This window comes from Naegleria gruberi, assembly GCF_000004985.1.
Source record: "Naegleria gruberi genomic scaffold NAEGRscaffold_79, whole genome shotgun sequence".
NCBI lineage: Eukaryota > Heterolobosea > Eutetramitea > Acrasida > Naegleriidae > Naegleria > Naegleria gruberi.
In genome coordinates this window covers 52,002-72,491 of record NW_003163248.1, presented here as the reverse complement: position 1 = coordinate 72,491, position 20,490 = coordinate 52,002, and the positions used below count along the sequence as shown (strand labels likewise).

The following is a 20,490-nucleotide window of genomic DNA, read 5'->3' as shown; positions in this document are numbered from 1 at the left end:
ATAACATGTGGCTAAGGATTGAGTGGCACAGTTACAGTATTTGAGAAAGTTACTGAGGGAAAGATCACAAACTTTAGAATAATGTTTATTAGAACCTAAATTGTACTATTTGGAAATTAGAAGAAATTGGAATAATTGAATGGAATGAGAAAGAGAAAGAAAAATATCAAGAAACCAACTTATCATGACTAAATATTGACTACTGAAACCTCAGTAACTTTCTCAAATAAGGATGGCGATACTGTCTCGACAATTTGTTCACATCCAAATTCAAATCTTCTTCAAAAATTCTCGTTTCCTCAGTGTTGAGAATTTCGTGTAATTTATCAAAGGTTGGTGGATATCTTTTATCTTGGAGTGAATGCTCAAACCAATCATTTTGTTCCAATTTGATAAAATCATGATCCTCCTCAATATTTTTACGTGTATATTCTGAAGCGTCTTGAATATTGGTTGGTGTGTTATTGGTTGGAGTGGTGTCCAATTCTTCAACAATGTCCTCTTTCTTGTGTGATTGTTCTGAGCGTTCCTTGAGTGAGATAATGATAGCATCTCTTTCCTTATTAGCTGTTTTTCTAATCAAAAAGTAAAGCTCAATAATAATTAGAATTACTATTGGAATACCCAACAAATAGGTCATTTTTCTACTCAGTAGAACTGGCATTAGGACAATAATGTAGAATGGTGAAAGAATAAAGCAAAATCCAATATTTTCTGCAACAGTATTGAGAATCTTTCCATCACTTTCAATTGATCTTTCATACCAATACATGATTAAATACTTTTCAACAATATATGTGAATATAAAGTATAAAACTACTGCAATATAAACTAGTGGCATGCAAGTTCCATAAAATAGGCACATTATTAGTAATGTAATCTTGATGCTATACTCAGCTTCATAATCAAATTTAGGTCTGTGTAATTCTCCAGTCCTCCAATAATCATACAGCATTGAAATTGAGGTGAAAATCATATCCAAACCTTTTGAAGTACATGCCAATACCAAAGTGGTAATAATCAATTCAATTCCAATAAAATTGAAAAAGTAAATCTCATTATTGAATGGAGGCAATGATTTAAATATTCTCCAAACAGATTTGTAATAAGTCCAAGCATATGGGAAAATGATAGTACTCATAATGAAAAAGTAGGTAGTTCTTCTGAGAATGGATTTCCTTTCATGCATTCTAGTTTTAGGTTTTTCCCAAGCAACAAGTTTTTCAACAATTGGTTTGATAGATTCGTTGATGAGTGAAATAATTTCAGGAGTCAATTCAAAAAACACAAGAAGTGAATTGAATATAGTATTGGTTGAGTATTTTGAACCGTCTGCAAAATCATAAACTTCCGACTTATTTTGATTAAAGTACCAAGGAATTGAACTATTGAAAATTAAAATAGCATACGCAATAATCAAAATGAATGTGAGTAGAGCATTGGAAACAATATTGGTAAGAGTTCTCTCTGAGGTAGTACATTGCAAATTATCATACATTACATCAACAGCTTCACATGCTGGTTTAAAGTTGTAGCTATTTCTAATAGATGGTACAGCACTTGGACTATTTGTTAGATAACTCTTGATTCTTGCAAATTTGTTTAGGATATACTTTTTAGAGACCATAAAACCCATAAAGTCAGTAACATATTCATCACAAACTTGTTGAGCCATTTTAAGGGATGAAAATGTTGCAAAGGCAAAACCAGTTCCACAAATTTCATTTTCCTTCTTGAGTTCAGAGAGTTTGGTTTCCGATTTTTCAATTTCACTCGTGTAATACTCCTGTAAAGACATGTTTCTAACAAGTTTTGAATGGAGGGATTTGATGTAATTAATAGTAACATTTCTATTCTCGTCTAAAAGACTCAATTTTGTTTTCAAGATTTCAATATCCTTTTCCAGTGCATTAATCTTTGAATAATCAAAACAAATGTGACAATCAACAATTGAGTTATCTCCAAACATGGCTCTCAACTCACGTAAGAGAATATCCTTATCTTTCAAAGTCTTGTCCACATTTGAAATCATCACAGTGTATAGGCTTCCAAAATTGTTGTTTGCCTTAATCATGTGTCTGGCAAGTCTTCTAATCTTCCACAATAAACCAAATCCAATTACTGGAATAACACCATTCATAATGAAAAATAAAATTGTCAATATACTGGTCTTTACGTTAATAGAGGCAATGGTGGTCATTGAAAAATCTCTAAATGAATAATCGTACTGTTTGCTCAATATATAAATTGGCAAAAGTATTATCATTGAGATGGCTCCACAAACTGTAACAAATAGAATGAGATACTTTTGGAACCATAAAAAGTAATAGACATCTGTTCCACATTTCCTTACAATTTCGCTGTCAGAGGTGCTAAACAAGGAAATTGTTGATTCAACAATGTGAATTGCTAAATTTTTGAAAAATTGGACAGCTTTACCCAGTAATGGTTTATCTTCCATATCTCTATTCGAATTCAATGTGAAAAAGGTCCTACTCTCCTTCTTTGGTACTTCTTGTAAGTCATCATCCAAAGCTATCGTATCTGCCTCTATAATGTCATCATTGAGGTGATATTTCTTTGAGCAGCAAGTCACTTGAATATAAACTAATGAAATAGCAATAAGGAATATTGGAAGGGCTACGAATACATGAGGATTCAATAAAAAGTACATGGTAACAGATTCTACATAGATTGGTTTTGAAGATGTTACAAATCCACACTGAATTGAGGTATTTACAGTTGTCAGACTTCCATTCAATCCACTCACCACCATCACACCAAATCCCAATCTATGATTCTCCTTAGTCGAGGCAGCAATTGAAAGATCAGTAAATGTAATTTTTCCCTTCTTTACCTTAAATATTCCTTTTCTTTGAACATGAAATTCATAAGAAAAGAAATATCCTTGCTTTTTAAATAATTGTTGATCTGGAAAGAAAGCACCAACAAATGCCTGATAACTAGTATTTCCATATATAGAATTCTTAATTGATAAATCTACAGAATCCAAAATCAATTGTGGTTGAATTGGAATAGGTTCCACTAAATTTCTCGTTGAACGAGAATATTCTCTAGCAATTGAAACTATTCAAATATTTAACATTTCTTCACTCTAAATAACTTACCATTAAATCTTGGACACTTTCTTGGATGGTCAATCACTCCATCCATGCAATGTTGTGGAATTCTCGATATCCATTCCATTGGTTCATGTTTTTCTTCATCAAATTCTTCATCCACTTCTTCTGTATCATTACTCACAACCTTCATCATGGTATAATTCTTCAGAAACCAAAACATGTTACTCCAATCTTGTATTCCTTCTGTTTCTCTATTTTCATTAGTATTCAATACGGAAATTTGTTCATTCTCATCTTGAGGATGAATATTCACAAAAGATTTCATCCGATTCATCATCACGGATAATGACAATCTATTACCATCATCATTAGAATTCAATTTTGAATAGAAAGAGGAATAACATTCACTGGCAGATGAAACACATCGATTCTCCATAGCACACCAAATTCCACCTCCGATTGCACTATCAGTACAATCAAGACAATTAGTTTCCAATCTTGATTCGAGAGGAGATGCTTTTTGTGCCAAGTAAATAATTGTTATCATCAGCACACAGAAGAAAAATAGCCTATTTGATGGCCAGCTGGTGTGGATGAGAACTTGCGCCATTTTTTTGTGAAATTTGATGGTAAATGGAAAGCAATTTGCATAGAAAGTGGAATTGGAAGAGATTTTAAAGAAATGGAATCTAACAGAAAACGAATTGTATTGAGAAAAACATCAATTTAAACTTTCTTCAAGCTCTGTGAAATAGTAAAAAAATTTCATCTTTTTACAGACTCTTAATTCTGTTTCCTGTCGTTCACTATTAATTTCAGAAACCTTTCCTCAAAAATTCGCTTATTACGGAACATTGAACATATGAATTTTCAAATCGAATTTCCTCAAACTCTTAATTTACCGTTTAATTCAATGCATCTTGTATTTTGAATATCCATCACTACCAGTCAATTTGACCTAAATATAAACCAAGGTCCTCAGTTAAAAAGCGGGAAAATCTTCAACAAACAATTCAAAGCATGAATCTGAGACTGAGTTTACAAAAAAAAATCCCAAATACCCACCTCGAAGTTTTCCTTCCCAATTTTGCTCATTCAATACGGCGCGCACTCTCACCTCCCCATTAATTTATTTTACTTCCCCCTAACAACAACACTCTAATCATCATGAATAATACATCATTGTCCAATATTAATTCCGCAACCCCAATCACAACCACAACAATTACTACAACTAACGAAGAAACAAGTAAACAAATGCCTACAGATGCTGCAATTACACCACATCATCATCATGGTCTATTAAACCATCAGAATCCTCGATGAGAACTGTGAATCCAATCCGACAAATTGTTGATAAACTGCGTGATGAAGATATGAATCCAAATAAGAGCAAACTTTCACTTTCTATTGGTGACCCAACAGTATTTGGTAATTTAAAGACAGACAAGATGGTCGAAGAAGCTATCATTAAAGCTGTTCAAGAAGGCAAATGTAATGGTTATGCTCCATCAATGGGCAGAGATGATGCCAGAAAGGCAGTTGCTACAAGATATAGTTTAAAGAATCATTCAGTCAAGATGTCTGTAAGTATTTATTAGTGTTCTTTCTCTTTTAATAATGATATCATGATGTTGATGTTGAACTTGCATCATTTGATGAACAAACAATAGGATGTCGTTATTTGTAGTGGTGCCAGTGGTGCTCTCGATATTTGCATTCAAGCATTGTGTAATGAAGGAGATGAAATTTTACTTCCACAACCAGGTTTTTCACTCTATACTACTTTAGCCGGTAGCAAAGGTATTGAAGCCAAATATTATAATCTCAAGTCAAATGATGCTTGGAAAGTTGACTTGGAACATGCTAGATCACTTGTTACATCAAAGACTAGAGCTATTCTTGTAAATAATCCATCCAATCCATGTGGTTCTGTCTATGATGCTGCTCACTTGAAGGATATCATTAATTTTGCTGAAGAATTCAAACTTCCAATTATTGCTGATGAAATTTATGCTGACATGATTTTCGATGAAACTGAAAAGTTCATTCACATGGCTGAATTGACAGATACTGTTCCAATTTTGAGTGTTGGTGGTATTGCTAAGCAATTCCTTGTTCCAGGTTATAGAGTTGGTTGGATTATCATTTATGACAAGATGGGTTACATGAATCAACTCAGAGATGGTATTCAAAGATTGACTACATTAATTTTGGGTGCCAATACTCTCGTACAAGGTGCTTTACCTTATATTTTCGAAAAGGTTGAACCATCCTTCTATAAGAATCTCAATAGATCATTGAAAGAAAGTTCAGACTATACAGCTGAAAGAATTTCAAATATTAAGGGACTCTCAGCCATTAGACCACAAGGTGCCATGTATTGTATGATTGGCATTGATATTGACATGTTTGATGATCAAATCAATGACGATGTTGAATTCTCCTCACTTTTATTGAAAGAAGAAAGTCTCATCGTGTTACCAGGTCAATGTTTCAGAATGAAGAACTTTTTCAGAGTTGTTACTTGTCCATCTAAGAATGACCTCGTTGAAGCTTATGATAGATTGGAACAATTCTGTGCTAGACACTTACGTAAATAAATAATTTCTTATTAATTTTTCAATTCTATACTTTTTAATTTTTTAATTATTAAAAAATGTTTAAACTTCATCACCTTACAAATCATGCACACAAAGAGTATTTTGTCACCACATCGGAAGAATCAACAATAAAACACTCTACTACTCGTTATCAAGATGTAGAAGAAATTAAACCGGAAATTCGTGAATTATTACAAAAATTCTATGATGAATTGTTGGTTCCTAATTTTCCACTGAAAGAAGAATTGGAAGAATTTGAGGAATTTATTTATTTATTATCAGAAAAGACATTTAATGATGGTTTTTGTGGATTTCATCACTTTTTATTTCTTGAAGATTTAGGGTGCAAACAAGAAACAAGTAATAATTATGGAACTATTGCAGCAGCTGCCACAATTGAGTATTATCCAATGTCAAATTGTGGATTATTGGGCTATTTAGTTGTGGATGAAAATTACAGAGGGCAGAGATTGACAAACAAGCTAATGGAGTATTCAAAACAAATTTTGAAAGAAGAATCTCTGAATAGAAATTTGGAAATTTTACTGAAACGAGTGAATGAGAAAGATAGAGAAATTTTGAATCTTCAAATGAAATATTTGAATGTTAATGGCCTGAATGTGGATGATTATATTTCAGAAACTCTGTACAAGTTGCCTCTCTCATTTATTGTTGAGTGTGAACATTCTGATTCCCCAAATGAAGTAATGGATCCAAAAGTGAGACAATTGATTTATTTAAAGCTTGGATTTAAACGAATGAGATTTGATTATGTTCAAAGATTGTCGTTGAATGATAACCCTCTTGAACTTCTTCTATTACATCAATACATAGATGTCAATAAGGATTGTTTTATCAACACCCATTCAATTGCAACATTTATTTATGAATTCTACAAAATCACCTATTATAGATATGATTTTTATTTAATTGATAATTGTTATGATCATGCAATGTCAAGTATTTATAATTGTAGTGTGAAGGAAGGAGATAATTTGAAAATTATTACAGAACCAGACCAAAAGGATTGGAATATGAAATTCTCAAATTTTTCATGGAAGGAATACATTACTACTTCTGAGTTAACAGATAGTGATGATGAAATTGATGAATAATTCAGCATAGCTTATTCAAATTGTTCGATTACTACCCCTTTTAGTACATCCATTTTACAGGTTCTTACAAAATGATTAACATTGTAGAGTTATACAGAATTTACTTTTAAAAATCCTATTGATGACAAGTTTGAACAAAAAGAAATTTTCAGTTCTTGTTGCCCTCTAAACAAGAGCAATTAAGGATAAAAAAGTACTTTAATCCCTTGATTCGTCCATCACCTTTAACACTTTACAATTTTTCAGCCAATCAATTTTGTCAATTCTTCAGTTGTTGTACCATTCCATACAAAATGTAAAGACCATTCAAAATATTTGCGTAAGGAATTCAAAACTCATAGAATCTTTATCCATTGTTGCAAAGTTTGCTTTGCTTTAATCATCATCTCAAAAAAATCCTAAACAATGAAAACTATAGTGTTTGTTCTATTCATTGTTTGCTTGGCTGCTTGTATGAGAGTTGTACACTCTGATACAACACTTCAGTTTGCAAGAAAGCGCATGTTTAGTCATGAAAGCACAACCTCCAATTCTGATGATTCTTTCAATATTCTTATTGGAAAGTCAAAGAATATTCCTTTCACACCACCAACCATGCATCCATACGAAACTATTCAGCAATTGCATCGTGTAAGAGAAGAGGATCCATACTCCTTCTCCACTGAGCACTATTCACACTCTGAAGTTGTTTCAAGAAAACTAATCCAACAACACGAAACCAATTCTAACATAAGAAATGTTAGAAAGCTATTCGTAGAAGGTGTAGATTATGTATCATTGAATGAACATGCCAACTTCATCCAAGATGGATCACTTCATTCATATTCCTTTGAGGCAAACATGTTGACAGGTGTCGCCTTTCTTGATCAAGAAGAAAGTGTATGGGATGTCAAATGTGGTAAAGAAGATGGTTCTATTCAAGTTGATTTTGCTAATGGACACTTTACTGCTCGTAAGTGGATTCCAGGTACTCGTATGGTTATTGGTAAGAAGTGGAATTGTTTTGGCAGCTCCACAATTGACCAATATGGCAAAGAAGATCAACTCGCATTCCTTGTCTTGTCTAGATCAATCTTATTAGAACAAGGAGAAATGGTCAAGATCAGTTTCAATGTTAGAATGTTAAAGACTAACGAACTCTTCTTGAATGGTCAACTTTCATACAAGTCAACTCCTGTTGCCAGAGAAACTGACAAGAATTTCACTTCCCTCTACTCAACTGATGCAAAGAAGAATTCTCGTTCTTCATGGACACAACGACTCTACGCTGTTGGTTTCAACTATGATGTCAATACAGGTTCTGTCAAACAAGAATCTCTTCCTCTTTATTCAACTTCAACCAGTTATGGAGATTTCAAGGTTGTTTGTGAAAAGTGTTATGTCTACATGAATGCAGAGTTTAGAGTTGAATTTGAATGGTCATGGCTCTCAATCACTAAAGCACAAGCATTGATTGGTGGTAAGATTGAAGGTGATGCAACACTCAAAGCATCTTTAAGCAAAAGTTTAAGTTATTCTAAAGGTGATATTCTAGCAACACTTTCAACCATCAATTTCAAGTTTAATATTTATGGTATCCCTGTCTGGGTCGATATTGTTCCAAAATTGGCCTACAGCTTTGATATTCAAGCTTCTGGTCTATTGGAATATAGTAGAAACTTTAAGGCGAGCTATGAACAATACTTTGGTTATCAATATGCTTCTGGTACTGGTTATGGACCTGTTAGAACTGGAGCAGGTTTCGAATGGTCATCCAGCTCTCCTGGTTTAAGATTAGAAGCTTCTTCTACCACTACATTTTCTCTTTATCCTGTTTTTGACATTACAATCTGGAGTTTGGTTACAACAACTGTTGCAATCAAACCCAAGTTGATTGCTGAACTCTCTGCTCAAGCATTAGCCGCATCCCTATCAGAGTATCAATTATTTGGTAAGGTAGAATCTTCCTATCAAGTCGATGTTACCATCAACAATGAAATTCTCAAAGTTGACAAAGAATTGACTTTCATTCAAAAGACAGCTATTCCATTATTGAGTGGAAGTTATTCTTTACAAAGTTCTTCATACAAAGCAGTAGATAGCAATTCTGTCTACTCACCTGGAAATGCTATCCCTTCACTGAAAGGTATTAGTGATATGGTTAGCTTTTACTTTGAAATTAAAATTGCACCAAGTGATAACTATTACTTCATCGAATACTCAACTGGTACATCTCCACCAAGTGGTTACAAATACTCAACTGACTCAATTAATTGTAAATTTGGATGTACCTTTACATTCACTCCAAACTATTATATTAGTGTGAAGATAATTGAAGATCATTGGTGGTCTAATATTGACATTTTGGTTAAGATTTTTAATTTGTCAAATGTTTATGGTAGTGCACCAACAGTTACAACTAAAATATTTGAAAGTGGAATTGTCTCTGCATATATTCATATTACTGATAGAGTTGTCAGATTTAGGGATGTACCAACAGGTTCTTATCAAATAGGAACAACTACGACATTTGACTTTGACCACCAAAAGACCTTCCTTGACAATAACTTTGTGGCATTTAGATCTGATCGTTCTATCACAGGTCTTCCATTCCAATTTATTCCCTTGATTGAAAATGGTTACTATTATTACTATTCTCAAAATGCTCCAAGAAACTTTACTATTTATGGATATTCTGGAGCTAATATCAACTTTGTAAATGCAATTGCCTATAGAATGGTGTATCCAAAAACAACTGTCAGATTGTCTGAGATTATTCGTGATACAATGAGTTTGAATACATTTGTGCAAGCTGTTGAAACAGTTTCGAATAGATATGTGGTAACTCTGCAAGCCAAAGGAAGTTTTGACATTCTCGTATACGAAGGTTGGATTTCCAATTACAATATTTACCAAACCAAGGGCAAGAAGTACCAGTATATCGAAACACAAACTGGAAATGTTGAAATCTTACCATCCAGAATTCATCATTTCACATTCTCATTGGAAAATAATTATGGAAATAGCATTCCAAAGATTCAAATTGTTGTAGCTCAATTGGTTCCTATTAATCAAGTAATAATTGAATCTATTAGATTTGATCCATATATGGCCTCTCAGTTGACTAGTTCGAGTTTATCTACAAATGTGTTGATTGAACAACAAGTTGCAAAGAATTCCATTTTCCCATATGTTAAACTTTCATCCACCAAGTCAGCTAAGGTTTCTTTCTCAAATTCTATTGATGAATCATTGAATATGAATAGTGGTTTATACTCAATTGGAAGTTCACCAATTTCAATTCCAATTCCATCGACTTTTGACACTTTTTACTTGTCACCTAATAGAACAAGCTCAGAATCTGTAAATGTTAACTTGATTCACAATCACAAACTCTTAAATGGTATCCCTTCATTGGTCAAGAAATTGGCCTCATCAGAAGTTGGTGCCTTTGCAATTCCATGTTCTAGCTCAATTGACTGGAATAACCTCTTTTTAAGAGTAATTGATTCAACTAATGGTAAAGTTGTCCAATTGGATTGGGTTAAAGCACATGTCATGTCCAATAATGCAGAGGTTTTAGCCACATTAGAAACTGTCATTCTTTCTGATGGTGCAATTTTGATTTCACCAATTGCAACAATTAATTCTCTTTGTAAAGTTGACACTTCTAATAGATATATTCAATTAACCATTGAAAGCACTTTAGCCATTACAAGACAATTAGAAATTGCTCAAAGTCTTGATTACTCTAAAATTAATACAAGAGCCATTGGTCAACTCACAATTGATCCAGAAGTGTCTGGAAATATGTACATTGACATTGCTTACGAAAAATACTACAAGTATGAATTGAATAACGTTAAGGGTCTTATCTTCCAAGTTACCACCCAGGATGATTGTAATATTGATCTGTATGTCAATAAGAAGGGTCAAGTTGCTTCTCCTTCTTTCTCAGATTCGAATTCAATTTATGCTTCTAGTAGTTCATTATCTTTGAAGGGAGAGAAGATGTCTATTTCATTACTTTCTCAACATGGATCCATTATCATGTTATACTCTGATAGAAAATGTAGATTTACAATGTCTACATTGGAATTGAAGGCTACTCAACTTTCTTTAAGTTTCATCACAAATGGTCAACCTTCAACTTTTACATCTTCATTCTCAACATCTGAAACTACTTTAATTCATGTCAAGATATTGGATGATAATCACGCCTGGGATAAGAACTTTATAAGCAATATCACAACTCAGTCTTCTGCTGCTAATTTCAATTTGTTTAGAATGAGTTCTTCAAGCTTGACAACTTTCTTCTCTTCGGTCAACTTTGTTTTGGTAAACCAACAAACTTTGGCTTTTGAATTTGTTCCAAAAGTGAATGCACCTGTTGCCAATTTGAAGAATGAAACTATTACCTTCAAGGCAGAATCCTCAATGTTTGACACTAAATATGACATTCAACCATATAATCAATTAACAGTTGGAAATGCAACACAACCAATTCAACCATCTGCTTCATTCGGTAATTCAACTCAACCAAAGACAAATGATGTTAACAGCATTGGTTATGTCAATTATTTGTTTATGTTCTATTGTATCTTTGCAGTTATTTCTTCTCTTTAGCTTAAATAAATAATCACTTTCCTTTCTATTTCGTTTTTTCATTGATCAGTAGAGAATAGTGTGTTAAGAATTTATTTAACGTCTTCCTCCACGACCACCACGAGATCCTGATCTACCACTTCCACGAGATCATGATCTACCACCTCCACGAGATGATGATCTAGATCCACCACCACGAGAGTATCCTCTACTTGGTGAAGATCTTCTTGGTGAAGAATTTCTATAAGATGATCTACCTCCTCTATTTCCATAAGATGGTCTAGAGTTGCTTCTTCTTCTATTGTTATTGGATTGACGAGATCTGCCACCAGTGTTGTGTCTTCTTGGAGAATTTCTTGAAGTATTACCTCTGTTACCACCTCTTCTTGAACCATTGTTTCTTCTTCCTTGTCCTCCACGTGATCTGTTATTATTTCTTCTTTGATTGTTACGATTGACTGATCTGCCACCTCTGTTGCCACCTCTTCTACCGCCTCTTCTATTATTATTGGTGGAACGAGAATTGTTTCTTTGTCTTCCATTTGATCTGTTATTTCTTCTTCCATTTTGGTTTCTTCTATTTCTTCCATATTGTCTAGATCTGTTATTTTGATTATTTCTTCTATTGGATTGTCTTGGCTTTCTTTCATTTCTCTTAAAAGTCAAAGCACCCTTAATAGATTTAGCACCTCCATATAAGGATTTAACAGTCTTGTACTTGGTCTTTAAATCTGCCTTCTTGAAAGTTCTGTATGCTCTCTTTCCAGTCAATTTGGCAATTCTTGAGAAACGACTACGAGCTTGCTTATTCTTGAAAAGTGATTTGGCAGCTTTTGTGGTTGTTTTGATTGATGACTTGAGGGCTGAGAAATTCTTTGGTAATTTAACATTCTTTGCCATACCCAACAGGTTTAATCCAGATTTCAAACTCATAACTCCAGTGACAACATTTAAAGTTCTTCTGACAGCTTGGAATGGAGCTGATTTGACAACTGGTGCAATTTTCTTGGCAATTTTGTTTTCAATTGGGGCAATCTTTTCATTTGAGAATTTTGAAATACCATTTCCTAAATCTTTAGCCCATCCAGAAGCTTTCTTAAGTCCAACTTTATCCAAACCATTAGAAACTTGATTAGCAATGAAATTACCAACTTTGGAAATCTTTTCATGATAAGTACCAATGTCATTTGCAATATTCATGACACTACTGGCAATATTCAAGGCAGCAGTGATCCATTCAGCATCAGATTCTTCACTATTTTTAGAAAGATCTTTTTTCTTTTGAGTTTCGTTTACATATCTTTCGGTAGCACTTTGAATCAATGAATATTTCATCATGTCAACACTTGGACGATTGGCTTTTCTGGTAAAGAATTGAATGAGTTCCAATAATTCCTCTCTCAATTGAATAATTTCACTTTCGTCAAATCTTTCTTTTGGAATAGTTTCATAAATTTCTCTCAATTTTGCAGCAATCAATACGAAATTCTCAGCAATTTCAACTTCTTGTTCAGAGCTGACTGCAATTTTCATTTGATCGATGACTTGACGAGTAGTTGGATCGAGAATGAATTCTCTAATTGTACTTCTGGAAGCTTGTGAAGTTTTGGAGGTAGAAGTTTCGTCTAATTGTTGAGCATGCACGAATGCAGCCCAAAGTTGACAACACAACATCAAGGCAAAGCAACATGCCAATAAGAATGTACGTTTGGAATGCATCGTTTTTTTTTGAGATGATCCCTCGAATCTTATCTCGCAATTAATAATAATTAACCATTTTGTTGTTTGACAGTTGAAGGGGTTTAATATCCAGTTTTTGGTCCGCTTGGGCATACAAGTAATATTTAAGTAAAAATGTTTCAAAAATTGAGTGATCATACTTTAATATTATAATCATCTCATAAACCTTAATTAATATTATAATATGTTTGTTCATCTATTCACTACAGTGTACTGAGGTGAATGATACAATGTGAAAGAAGGAGCTCTTATAAATTCTTAATATTTCTTATATTAATAATAACACATCATTGTATCTTGAATTATTATTGTATATTTGAATTTTTTAATTATTATTTAACAAATAAATATTTTACATCTTTGATGGCAAAATTTCCGCAAAAAGAGAAGACAAAACATCAGCACACTTTTCAAGGTGTTGTTTGGTATGTTTGGAAGAGACTGATAATCTCAAACCTGGTTCAGGTAAGGTAATTTCTCTGTGTGTATAATTTGGACAAACGACAGCAACTCCTTGGTCAATAGCCTTAGAAACAATATCCTTGAACTTTTGTTGAACCTTATTTCTTTCTTCATAGAAAAGAATACTGGCTTGAGCCATTTGCTTCTTATTCTTCTTGGACTTGAATTGGTCAACTTGCTTCTTAGCTTCAAGTAAAGCAGCCTTAGCAGGGTGATCATCAGCAAGACGAATGTGGAAGATTGGACATTTATCTTCATGGAGAAGAACCAACTTGGAATTCTTGAATGAAATCTTCTTGTTAAGAGTTTCAGAGAGGAGGGTAACATTCTTTTGGAGTGGAACCAAATAGCTATCAGGATTAGTATCAAGCTTATTCATAGCTTCAATAGCAGCAGTTGACAAATATGGAGGCAAAGAAGCAGAGAAACAGTAACCAGCACCAGATAATCTTTGGTGATCAACAATAATGTTAGATCCAACACAAACACCACCAACAGATCCGAATGAATTTTCCATGTTAACACAAACAATTTCAAAATCATTAATATCCAAACCAAAGTGTTCAATTGTTCCTCTACCAGTTTTACCCAAAACACCAACACCATAACTATCATCAAGAATAATTCTAAATCCGACATATTTCTTCTTCAAAGCAATAATTTCCTTCAAATTAGCAATATCACCATTATTTTCATAAACACCTTCAACAACAATGAAACGACGATTCTTTGGAGTGGCACCATTATCATTTGCAACAATTTCCTTCATCATATCTTCAAGAGCTTTAACATTATTATGTTTAAAGTAACCAACAGTTGAACGGGCTAAATGACAACCAGTCTTGATGGCATAATTACAAGCTTCATCACAAAGAATAACATCTTCACGCTTGGAAAATGCTGGAATAACAGAACTGACTGTACAAAAACCGAAAGAGTACAAAATACAAGCTTCGGTTCCCATAAACTTGGCACACAACTTTTCAAAATCAAGATGAACATCAATAGTACCATAGAAACCACGAGGACCACAACTACCAACACCATATTCACGAACAGTATCCTTACACTTTTCATGAATATCCTTATCACCAATAAAACCCAAAAAGTTATTAGTACCAAAGTTAATAACCTTGTCCTTCTTTCCTTCAACAGTGAATTCAACATCGGCAACTGAAGTGACGACATATTCATGTTCCTTCATAGCATTAATTGTAGCATCAACATTGCTATCATCAGAGGTTGGAACAAGTGGTACAGGTTCCCAATCTTCAATAATTTCATCTTCTTGTTTCTTGGAAAGTTTTTGTGGTGGCACAGCTGAACGTCTCTTGCTCATCAAATACCAAACAATTAAAACAATAATTGAAACATCAATCAATGAACGATATGGGTGATTTTGAAACTCTCCAACAAGAATATCGGCAAGTTTGTTAAAGATGTTGACGTATCGAGACAATGATTCCATTGCCGATAATGTTGATGTTGCCTCTTGTGTGGACATTTTTTTCTTGAGAATTTTAATATTAGGCGGATCAATCCTGATGGCAAAAATATTGGAGGGAAATTAGATAATAGCATCATCTTACACTTGTTGGACATTGAGTGATGATAACGATAATAAGGTACTGATAAAGTAATTCAACCATGTTGTGCAAATATATTGTCAGGTAATATGAGTACGCAATGATCAGCATAATTGTTGTGATCGTTGGATAGCAGTCTTCTCATTGTCCGTTCGTTCTAAAATTTGTGTCCTCAACTTTCTACTTATTCGTTTCAACGTTCAATAAGAAGACGTTCAAGAGTAAGCTCACTTTTGAACACCTATTTTTCATTGTAATGTTAATTTGTAATGCTTACCGGAGAATTATAGTTGATTTGAAGCTTTCATAATGATTTAACAATATTGATTTATTTACACTTTTGAAACTTAGTGTTCATTCCATTGAATCTTGGAAATATCAACACCTTCTTTGAACATTTCATAGAGTGGACTCAGTTCTCTCAATCTTAATACTTCAGTAGCAGTCTTGTTAATTACAAAATCAATTTCTTCCTCAGTTGTAAATCTACCAATACCAAAACGAAGTGATGTGTGAGCTACTTCTTCAGAAACTCCCAAAGCACGTAATACATAGCTTGGTTCAAGGGAAGCACTAGTACAAGCACTACCTGATGATAAAGCGACAGAATTCAAAGCCATCAATAAACTTTCGCCTTCAACAAATTCAAAACTAATGTTAACATTACCAGGATATCTCAAATTTTCATCACCATTCAAAATAACGTGTTCACATCTAGTTCTAAGGCTACTAATAAGTTTTTGAGATAATTGAGTGACATGAGTTAAATCTCTTTCCATTTCTTCAGAAGCAATTCTTGCTGCTTCCCCCAAACCAACACACAATGGAGCAGCCAATGTACCTGATCTACGACCACCTTCTTGACCACCACCATTAATGAGTGGATGAATTCTAACTCTTGGCTGCTTTCTTCTAACATAGAGAGCACCAATACCTTTTGGACCATAAATCTTGTGACCACTGATTGACATTAAATCAATATTCATATCATCAACATTAATTGGAATTTTACCAAAAGCTTGAGCAGCATCAGTGTGTAATAAAACCTTGTTCTTTCTACATAAAGCACCAATTTCCTTGATTGGTTGTATCACACCAATTTCATTATTAACGAACATGACACTGACCAAAGCAGTTTCTGGTGTAATGGCCTTTTCCAATTCTGCCAAATCAATTAATCCATTCTTTTGTACTGGTAAATATGTTACTGTAAATCCTTCTTCTTCTAAATGTCTACAAGTATCCAAAACACATTTATGTTCTGTTTGTGTTGTAATAATATGTTTCTTCTTATCCTTTACGAAACGAGCAACACCTTTCAATGCAGTATTATTCGATTCTGTTGCTCCACTTGTAAATACAATTTCCTTAGGACTTGCTCCGATTAAATCACCAACTTGTTTTCTAGCCAATTCGACAGCCTTCTCAGAATCCCAACCAAATTCGTGTGTTCTAGAGTGTGGATTACCATAAACTTCTGTCATGAACGGAAGCATGGCATCAAGTACTCTAGGATCTGTTGGTGTTGTAGCACCAAAATCAAAATAAATTCCTCTCACTCTCTTATCAAAGCTATTATTATTATTACTACTACTACAAGATGATGTTCCATTAATAAGTGATGAAGTAAATCTTCTCTTATTTTCCGAGAGATGAACAACATTACCAACAACAGTACCAAATTTGTTAATCTTCTTCAAGGAGACTGCTGCCTTCAATGTTTGTTTCATTAATTGTTGTTGTTGTTTTTGCATTTTTTTAAAGTTGCTTTTAAAATTCCTCACCAAAATGAATTGATTGAAGGAAAATGGACTTGATGGAAACCCATTCATGCGTTCAAGAGATTCTTGATTCTCTTTTGTAATGAACAATAAACTATTGGAATTTATTGAAAAGATTATATTTGGAGAAATTTGTGTTACAAAGGAAGGATTGAAAACTCCATTTGTTGTTGTTCTTTCAACTCTGTGAAAAATTGTGATGGAGTCAATTTGTGTAAAATTTTTAGAAAGAGTTCAAAGAGCTAATTACCAGATAATTTACATGATGGATTTTATTTACATTCTAATGTTACAAATATTATAATATTACTTTGTAAAGTACAAGTAAGCATCAGTTCCATAACCTGAAACTGAATTGAGTTTAAATTCACCACCCCAATATTTGGAGTAGAGTTTGACGAGAGGTAAGCCAAATCCAAAACCTGCAACAGATCCCTGTTTACCATCTTGATTGACTATCTCCTTTCTAACACTAGCAGTAGAATACAAGTAGGAGAACAATTGAGGCATATCCTTTCTTGGAATTCCCTTTCCTTCATCACTAATTCTAATGGTGACTTCATCTTGAGAACTGCTCATTAAGATTCCAACAGGTGGAAGGGAATCTGTGTGATTTTCAACAACTGCTCTCATGGAATTAATTAACAATTCAATAAGTTGGAATTGTAAATGGTTCGGCACGTATGGGAATAATAAATCATCTTGATTTCCACTTGTTGAGACAATTACTTGTGGAAACTTTCCATAATGAGCAAGACACCAATCTTGAGCATCTTTAATTGCTCTATTTGCCACCAGAATTGGATTAGTATTTTTACAAATCAGTTTTGAAAGATTACAATTTGGATTTTCAACTTGATCATGAAGAGACAAATGATGTTCCAATAACTATTCGAAATGTTAATTATTCAAAAAGAAATAGAAAATAACTTACAGTTCTAATACCAATTCTATTGATATAGAATGAATCTAAATGATCCTTCAATGATGAATAATTGGTATAATCAATATATTCTAACATGGTCTTTTTCAATTCTTCTTTCAATTCAGCAACACCACCTGCAACACTAACCATTGTTGGATTGTGTCGATCGTAGATGGTTCTAATCACATTGGTAAATTCAATTTCTTCACTTCTATTTCGTGGCTTGCTTTTGATTTGATACAATTGTTTAAAACTGGTCAAGTACCAATCTCTGACGATACTATTTAGGGAAATATTATTAAATGGATACATTACAGTGTTATAAATATTATTATTTCTTGGTATCTTGCTATAAATGGAAAATATACTTACCGTATGGAAGGCATAAGATTGAGACCATGAGGCATTTCATCAAGGAGTTGCACCTGTTGTGCCAACCTAATACGAAGTTCTTCAATCAACCAACCTGAAGACAAAACTAAACTATTAATTGATGTGTTTTCAACAAACTCCACCAAAGTAGAAACAGATAACGATGCTGGAGTCATTTTCGAATAATTATACACAATAGACAAGTCAATATTTGCATCTATACTCTCTTCCCTAACTCTTCTCTCCATAATTGCTTCATTATATTGAACAGAGAATCTCAATTCGTGTTGTTGATGTTGAATTGGATTTATTTCAACTTGAGAGTATAATTGATTCGGAATGGTGGCTTTAAAGTAATTTCCATGGTTGAAAGTCATTTTGCTAAGAGTCTTACTTGTCATATTGCAAAAAGGTGCCAATTCTCTTTCCTTATCGCATTGTCTATAGGCATATTGAAACTCTGTCTTATCTTCAAAATTATTCTGTGTTTGATTGTTCAGCAATGGAATGATACTCTTGGAAAATCCTCTTCTTGAAGCCTTCTCTGTGAGGATCAGCTTGGTAATGAGTTGCTTGATAATTTGTTGTTGTTGTGTGGTTTTTTTCATCTTGTTGATTTGGCAATTGATAAAGGGGACTTGCTGTTTTTAACAGTTTTCCATTACCCCGCAGAACCTATTTTTGTAATGTTCGATAGAGATTCGAATGGCACACTGTGCGAATTCGCTCCTTCTACAAAAATTGAATTATTAATGTCAATCAATAAATATTGAGGTAAAAGAGTTCTATTTATGAGCAAAAGATAAGGTACTGCATTAGATGATTTTTGTATAATTTTTTTGTAAAGTATTTTCGCCCTTTTTACAATATTTTCTTGTTTATATTTATAATTAATTCCCTCCAATTTATTGAAGAGCAAACACTTCATAATCCTCAACACTGAAATTGTAAGCACCAGCAAGATAGCTCTTAATTGTTGCTGTTCCATAAGTTTGGCCTGTAAGAGAAAAGGAATGACCAAGATTGCTGTAATTTTCTTGTGCTTTTGGATTGTTTGAGATACAAATGTCGTGTCCTCCTCCAAATGAAGGACCTTGGTTAGGGTTACAATAAATAGAATAAGTGTTTGAATGGTGAATTCCATCGTTTTTCATTTTTGTAAATCTTTCCTCACCACTTCCAGAAATAATACTAAACAGAAAACAATTACTATCAAAACAATAAGAAGAGTTACTGGTCCAACTTGTTGCTGCATAACCTCCAAATATTGCACCATTTGTTGATTTGATAATGGTTACAGTTCTTCCTTTAGCATCACATTTGGAATGGAAATCAGATCCTGTAAATCCATTTTCAGATGCTCTGAATAAAAGTCGTGGAATTCCCTTTTCAATACCTTCCAAAATCTCGGTATATAATCTCTTAGATTGAGTATCAGACAGTATTTTGCTTTCAAATTTCTTTCTGGATAATTGAGGACTTTCTGGGTACAATTTAGCAATTCCAGTAACTGTACGCTCAATCAACTCCACTAATCCCTGCATGTTGTAGTATCTAGCCTCCACATAAAGGCATTCCAAAATGTGTTTGTCAGATGGTAAAACAAAACAATTCAAAAACCCTCCAGATCTCAAATAATTCAATACATAAGGAAAGAATCTTCCATCCCTATTTAAAATTAGACACTATATTCCAATGTAAACTTACCTATCAATAAATATGTAATCTGATTCGTCTTTTGTGAGATTGTGCATGCCAGAAACAAGTGCAGAAAATAAATGTGGAGGATAATACTTTTTTTCTTCATCCTCACCATCCTCCTCACTGTCATAATCTATTCTGATTATTTTCTGGCTGAGTGTTTCCTTCATCACATTAAATTTCTTTCCTCCAATATTTAATTTGATTATTTCACCTTCTCCGAACTGGTATTTTGTTGACACTTCTTTTAATTCTTGGAATTCCTTCTCTCGTTTTGTCATGTCATAATTCCATGACTGAATAACTGAATCTAAATTCTTCATAGCTTGTTGCAATTCTTCGTGTTTGATTTGTTGTTGGTTATTAATCATTTTTTTGATTATTATTCTTCATCACGTTTAATAAATATAGATTCAGTCTTTTCAAAACGTGTTACTTGATCAATGTGCTTACAACATATTTATGATTCTTTTGCTTGTTTTCATCATTCCTCATTGTATTAGATTTTATTCTTCAAAATCCTCCAATCTTTCACCTT

The 20,490-nt window shown here is 33.3% G+C and overlaps 8 protein-coding genes across 8 annotated transcripts; 2 read left to right on the top strand and 6 right to left on the bottom strand.

Annotated features, from left to right (window-relative positions):
- Window positions 1–199: 199 nt before the first annotated feature.
- NAEGRDRAFT_82055 (uncharacterized protein) lies at window positions 200–3,693 on the bottom strand (the record flags this gene model as incomplete). Its single annotated transcript, XM_002669640.1, has 2 exons — window positions 200–3,087; window positions 3,129–3,693. 2 exons carry the CDS (start codon window positions 3,691–3,693, stop codon window positions 200–202), a joined length of 3,453 nt encoding a protein of 1,150 aa, XP_002669686.1.
- Window positions 3,694–4,138: 445 nt separating this feature from the next.
- On the top strand, window positions 4,139–5,707 carry NAEGRDRAFT_56385 (tyrosine aminotransferase). The gene is made up of 2 exons (XM_002669690.1): window positions 4,139–4,669; window positions 4,757–5,707. The coding sequence occupies exons 1-2, from the start codon at window positions 4,406–4,408 to the stop codon at window positions 5,684–5,686; spliced, it is 1,194 nt and encodes a 397-aa protein (XP_002669736.1). The 5' UTR covers window positions 4,139–4,405; the 3' UTR covers window positions 5,687–5,707.
- Window positions 5,708–7,206: 1,499 nt separating this feature from the next.
- On the top strand, window positions 7,207–11,406 carry NAEGRDRAFT_75303 (uncharacterized protein; the record flags this gene model as incomplete). Its single annotated transcript, XM_002669689.1, has 1 exon — window positions 7,207–11,406. One exon carries the CDS (start codon window positions 7,207–7,209, stop codon window positions 11,404–11,406), a length of 4,200 nt encoding a protein of 1,399 aa, XP_002669735.1.
- Window positions 11,407–11,455: 49 nt separating this feature from the next.
- Window positions 11,456–13,107, bottom strand: NAEGRDRAFT_82053 (uncharacterized protein). Its single transcript, XM_002669639.1, has one exon. It carries the CDS (start codon window positions 13,102–13,104, stop codon window positions 11,536–11,538), a length of 1,569 nt encoding a protein of 522 aa, XP_002669685.1. The 5' UTR covers window positions 13,105–13,107; the 3' UTR covers window positions 11,456–11,535.
- A 275-nt stretch (window positions 13,108–13,382) lies between these two features.
- On the bottom strand, window positions 13,383–15,094 carry NAEGRDRAFT_82052 (aminotransferase, classes I and II family protein). Its single transcript, XM_002669638.1, has one exon. It carries the CDS (start codon window positions 15,089–15,091, stop codon window positions 13,478–13,480), a length of 1,614 nt encoding a protein of 537 aa, XP_002669684.1. The 5' UTR covers window positions 15,092–15,094; the 3' UTR covers window positions 13,383–13,477.
- A 2,106-nt stretch (window positions 15,095–17,200) lies between these two features.
- Window positions 17,201–18,859, bottom strand: NAEGRDRAFT_82050 (pyruvate dehydrogenase kinase; the record flags this gene model as incomplete). Its single annotated transcript, XM_002669637.1, has 3 exons — window positions 17,201–17,842; window positions 17,889–18,159; window positions 18,252–18,859. The coding sequence occupies 3 exons, from the start codon at window positions 18,857–18,859 to the stop codon at window positions 17,261–17,263; spliced, it is 1,461 nt and encodes a 486-aa protein (XP_002669683.1). The 3' UTR covers window positions 17,201–17,260.
- A 297-nt stretch (window positions 18,860–19,156) lies between these two features.
- NAEGRDRAFT_75298 (uncharacterized protein) lies at window positions 19,157–19,795 on the bottom strand (the record flags this gene model as incomplete). Its single annotated transcript, XM_002669636.1, has 1 exon — window positions 19,157–19,795. One exon carries the CDS (start codon window positions 19,793–19,795, stop codon window positions 19,157–19,159), a length of 639 nt encoding a protein of 212 aa, XP_002669682.1.
- A 159-nt stretch (window positions 19,796–19,954) lies between these two features.
- NAEGRDRAFT_75297 (uncharacterized protein) lies at window positions 19,955–20,323 on the bottom strand (the record flags this gene model as incomplete). The annotated part of the gene is made up of 1 exon (XM_002669635.1): window positions 19,955–20,323. The coding sequence occupies one exon, from the start codon at window positions 20,321–20,323 to the stop codon at window positions 19,955–19,957; it is 369 nt and encodes a 122-aa protein (XP_002669681.1).
- Window positions 20,324–20,490: the final 167 nt, after the last annotated feature.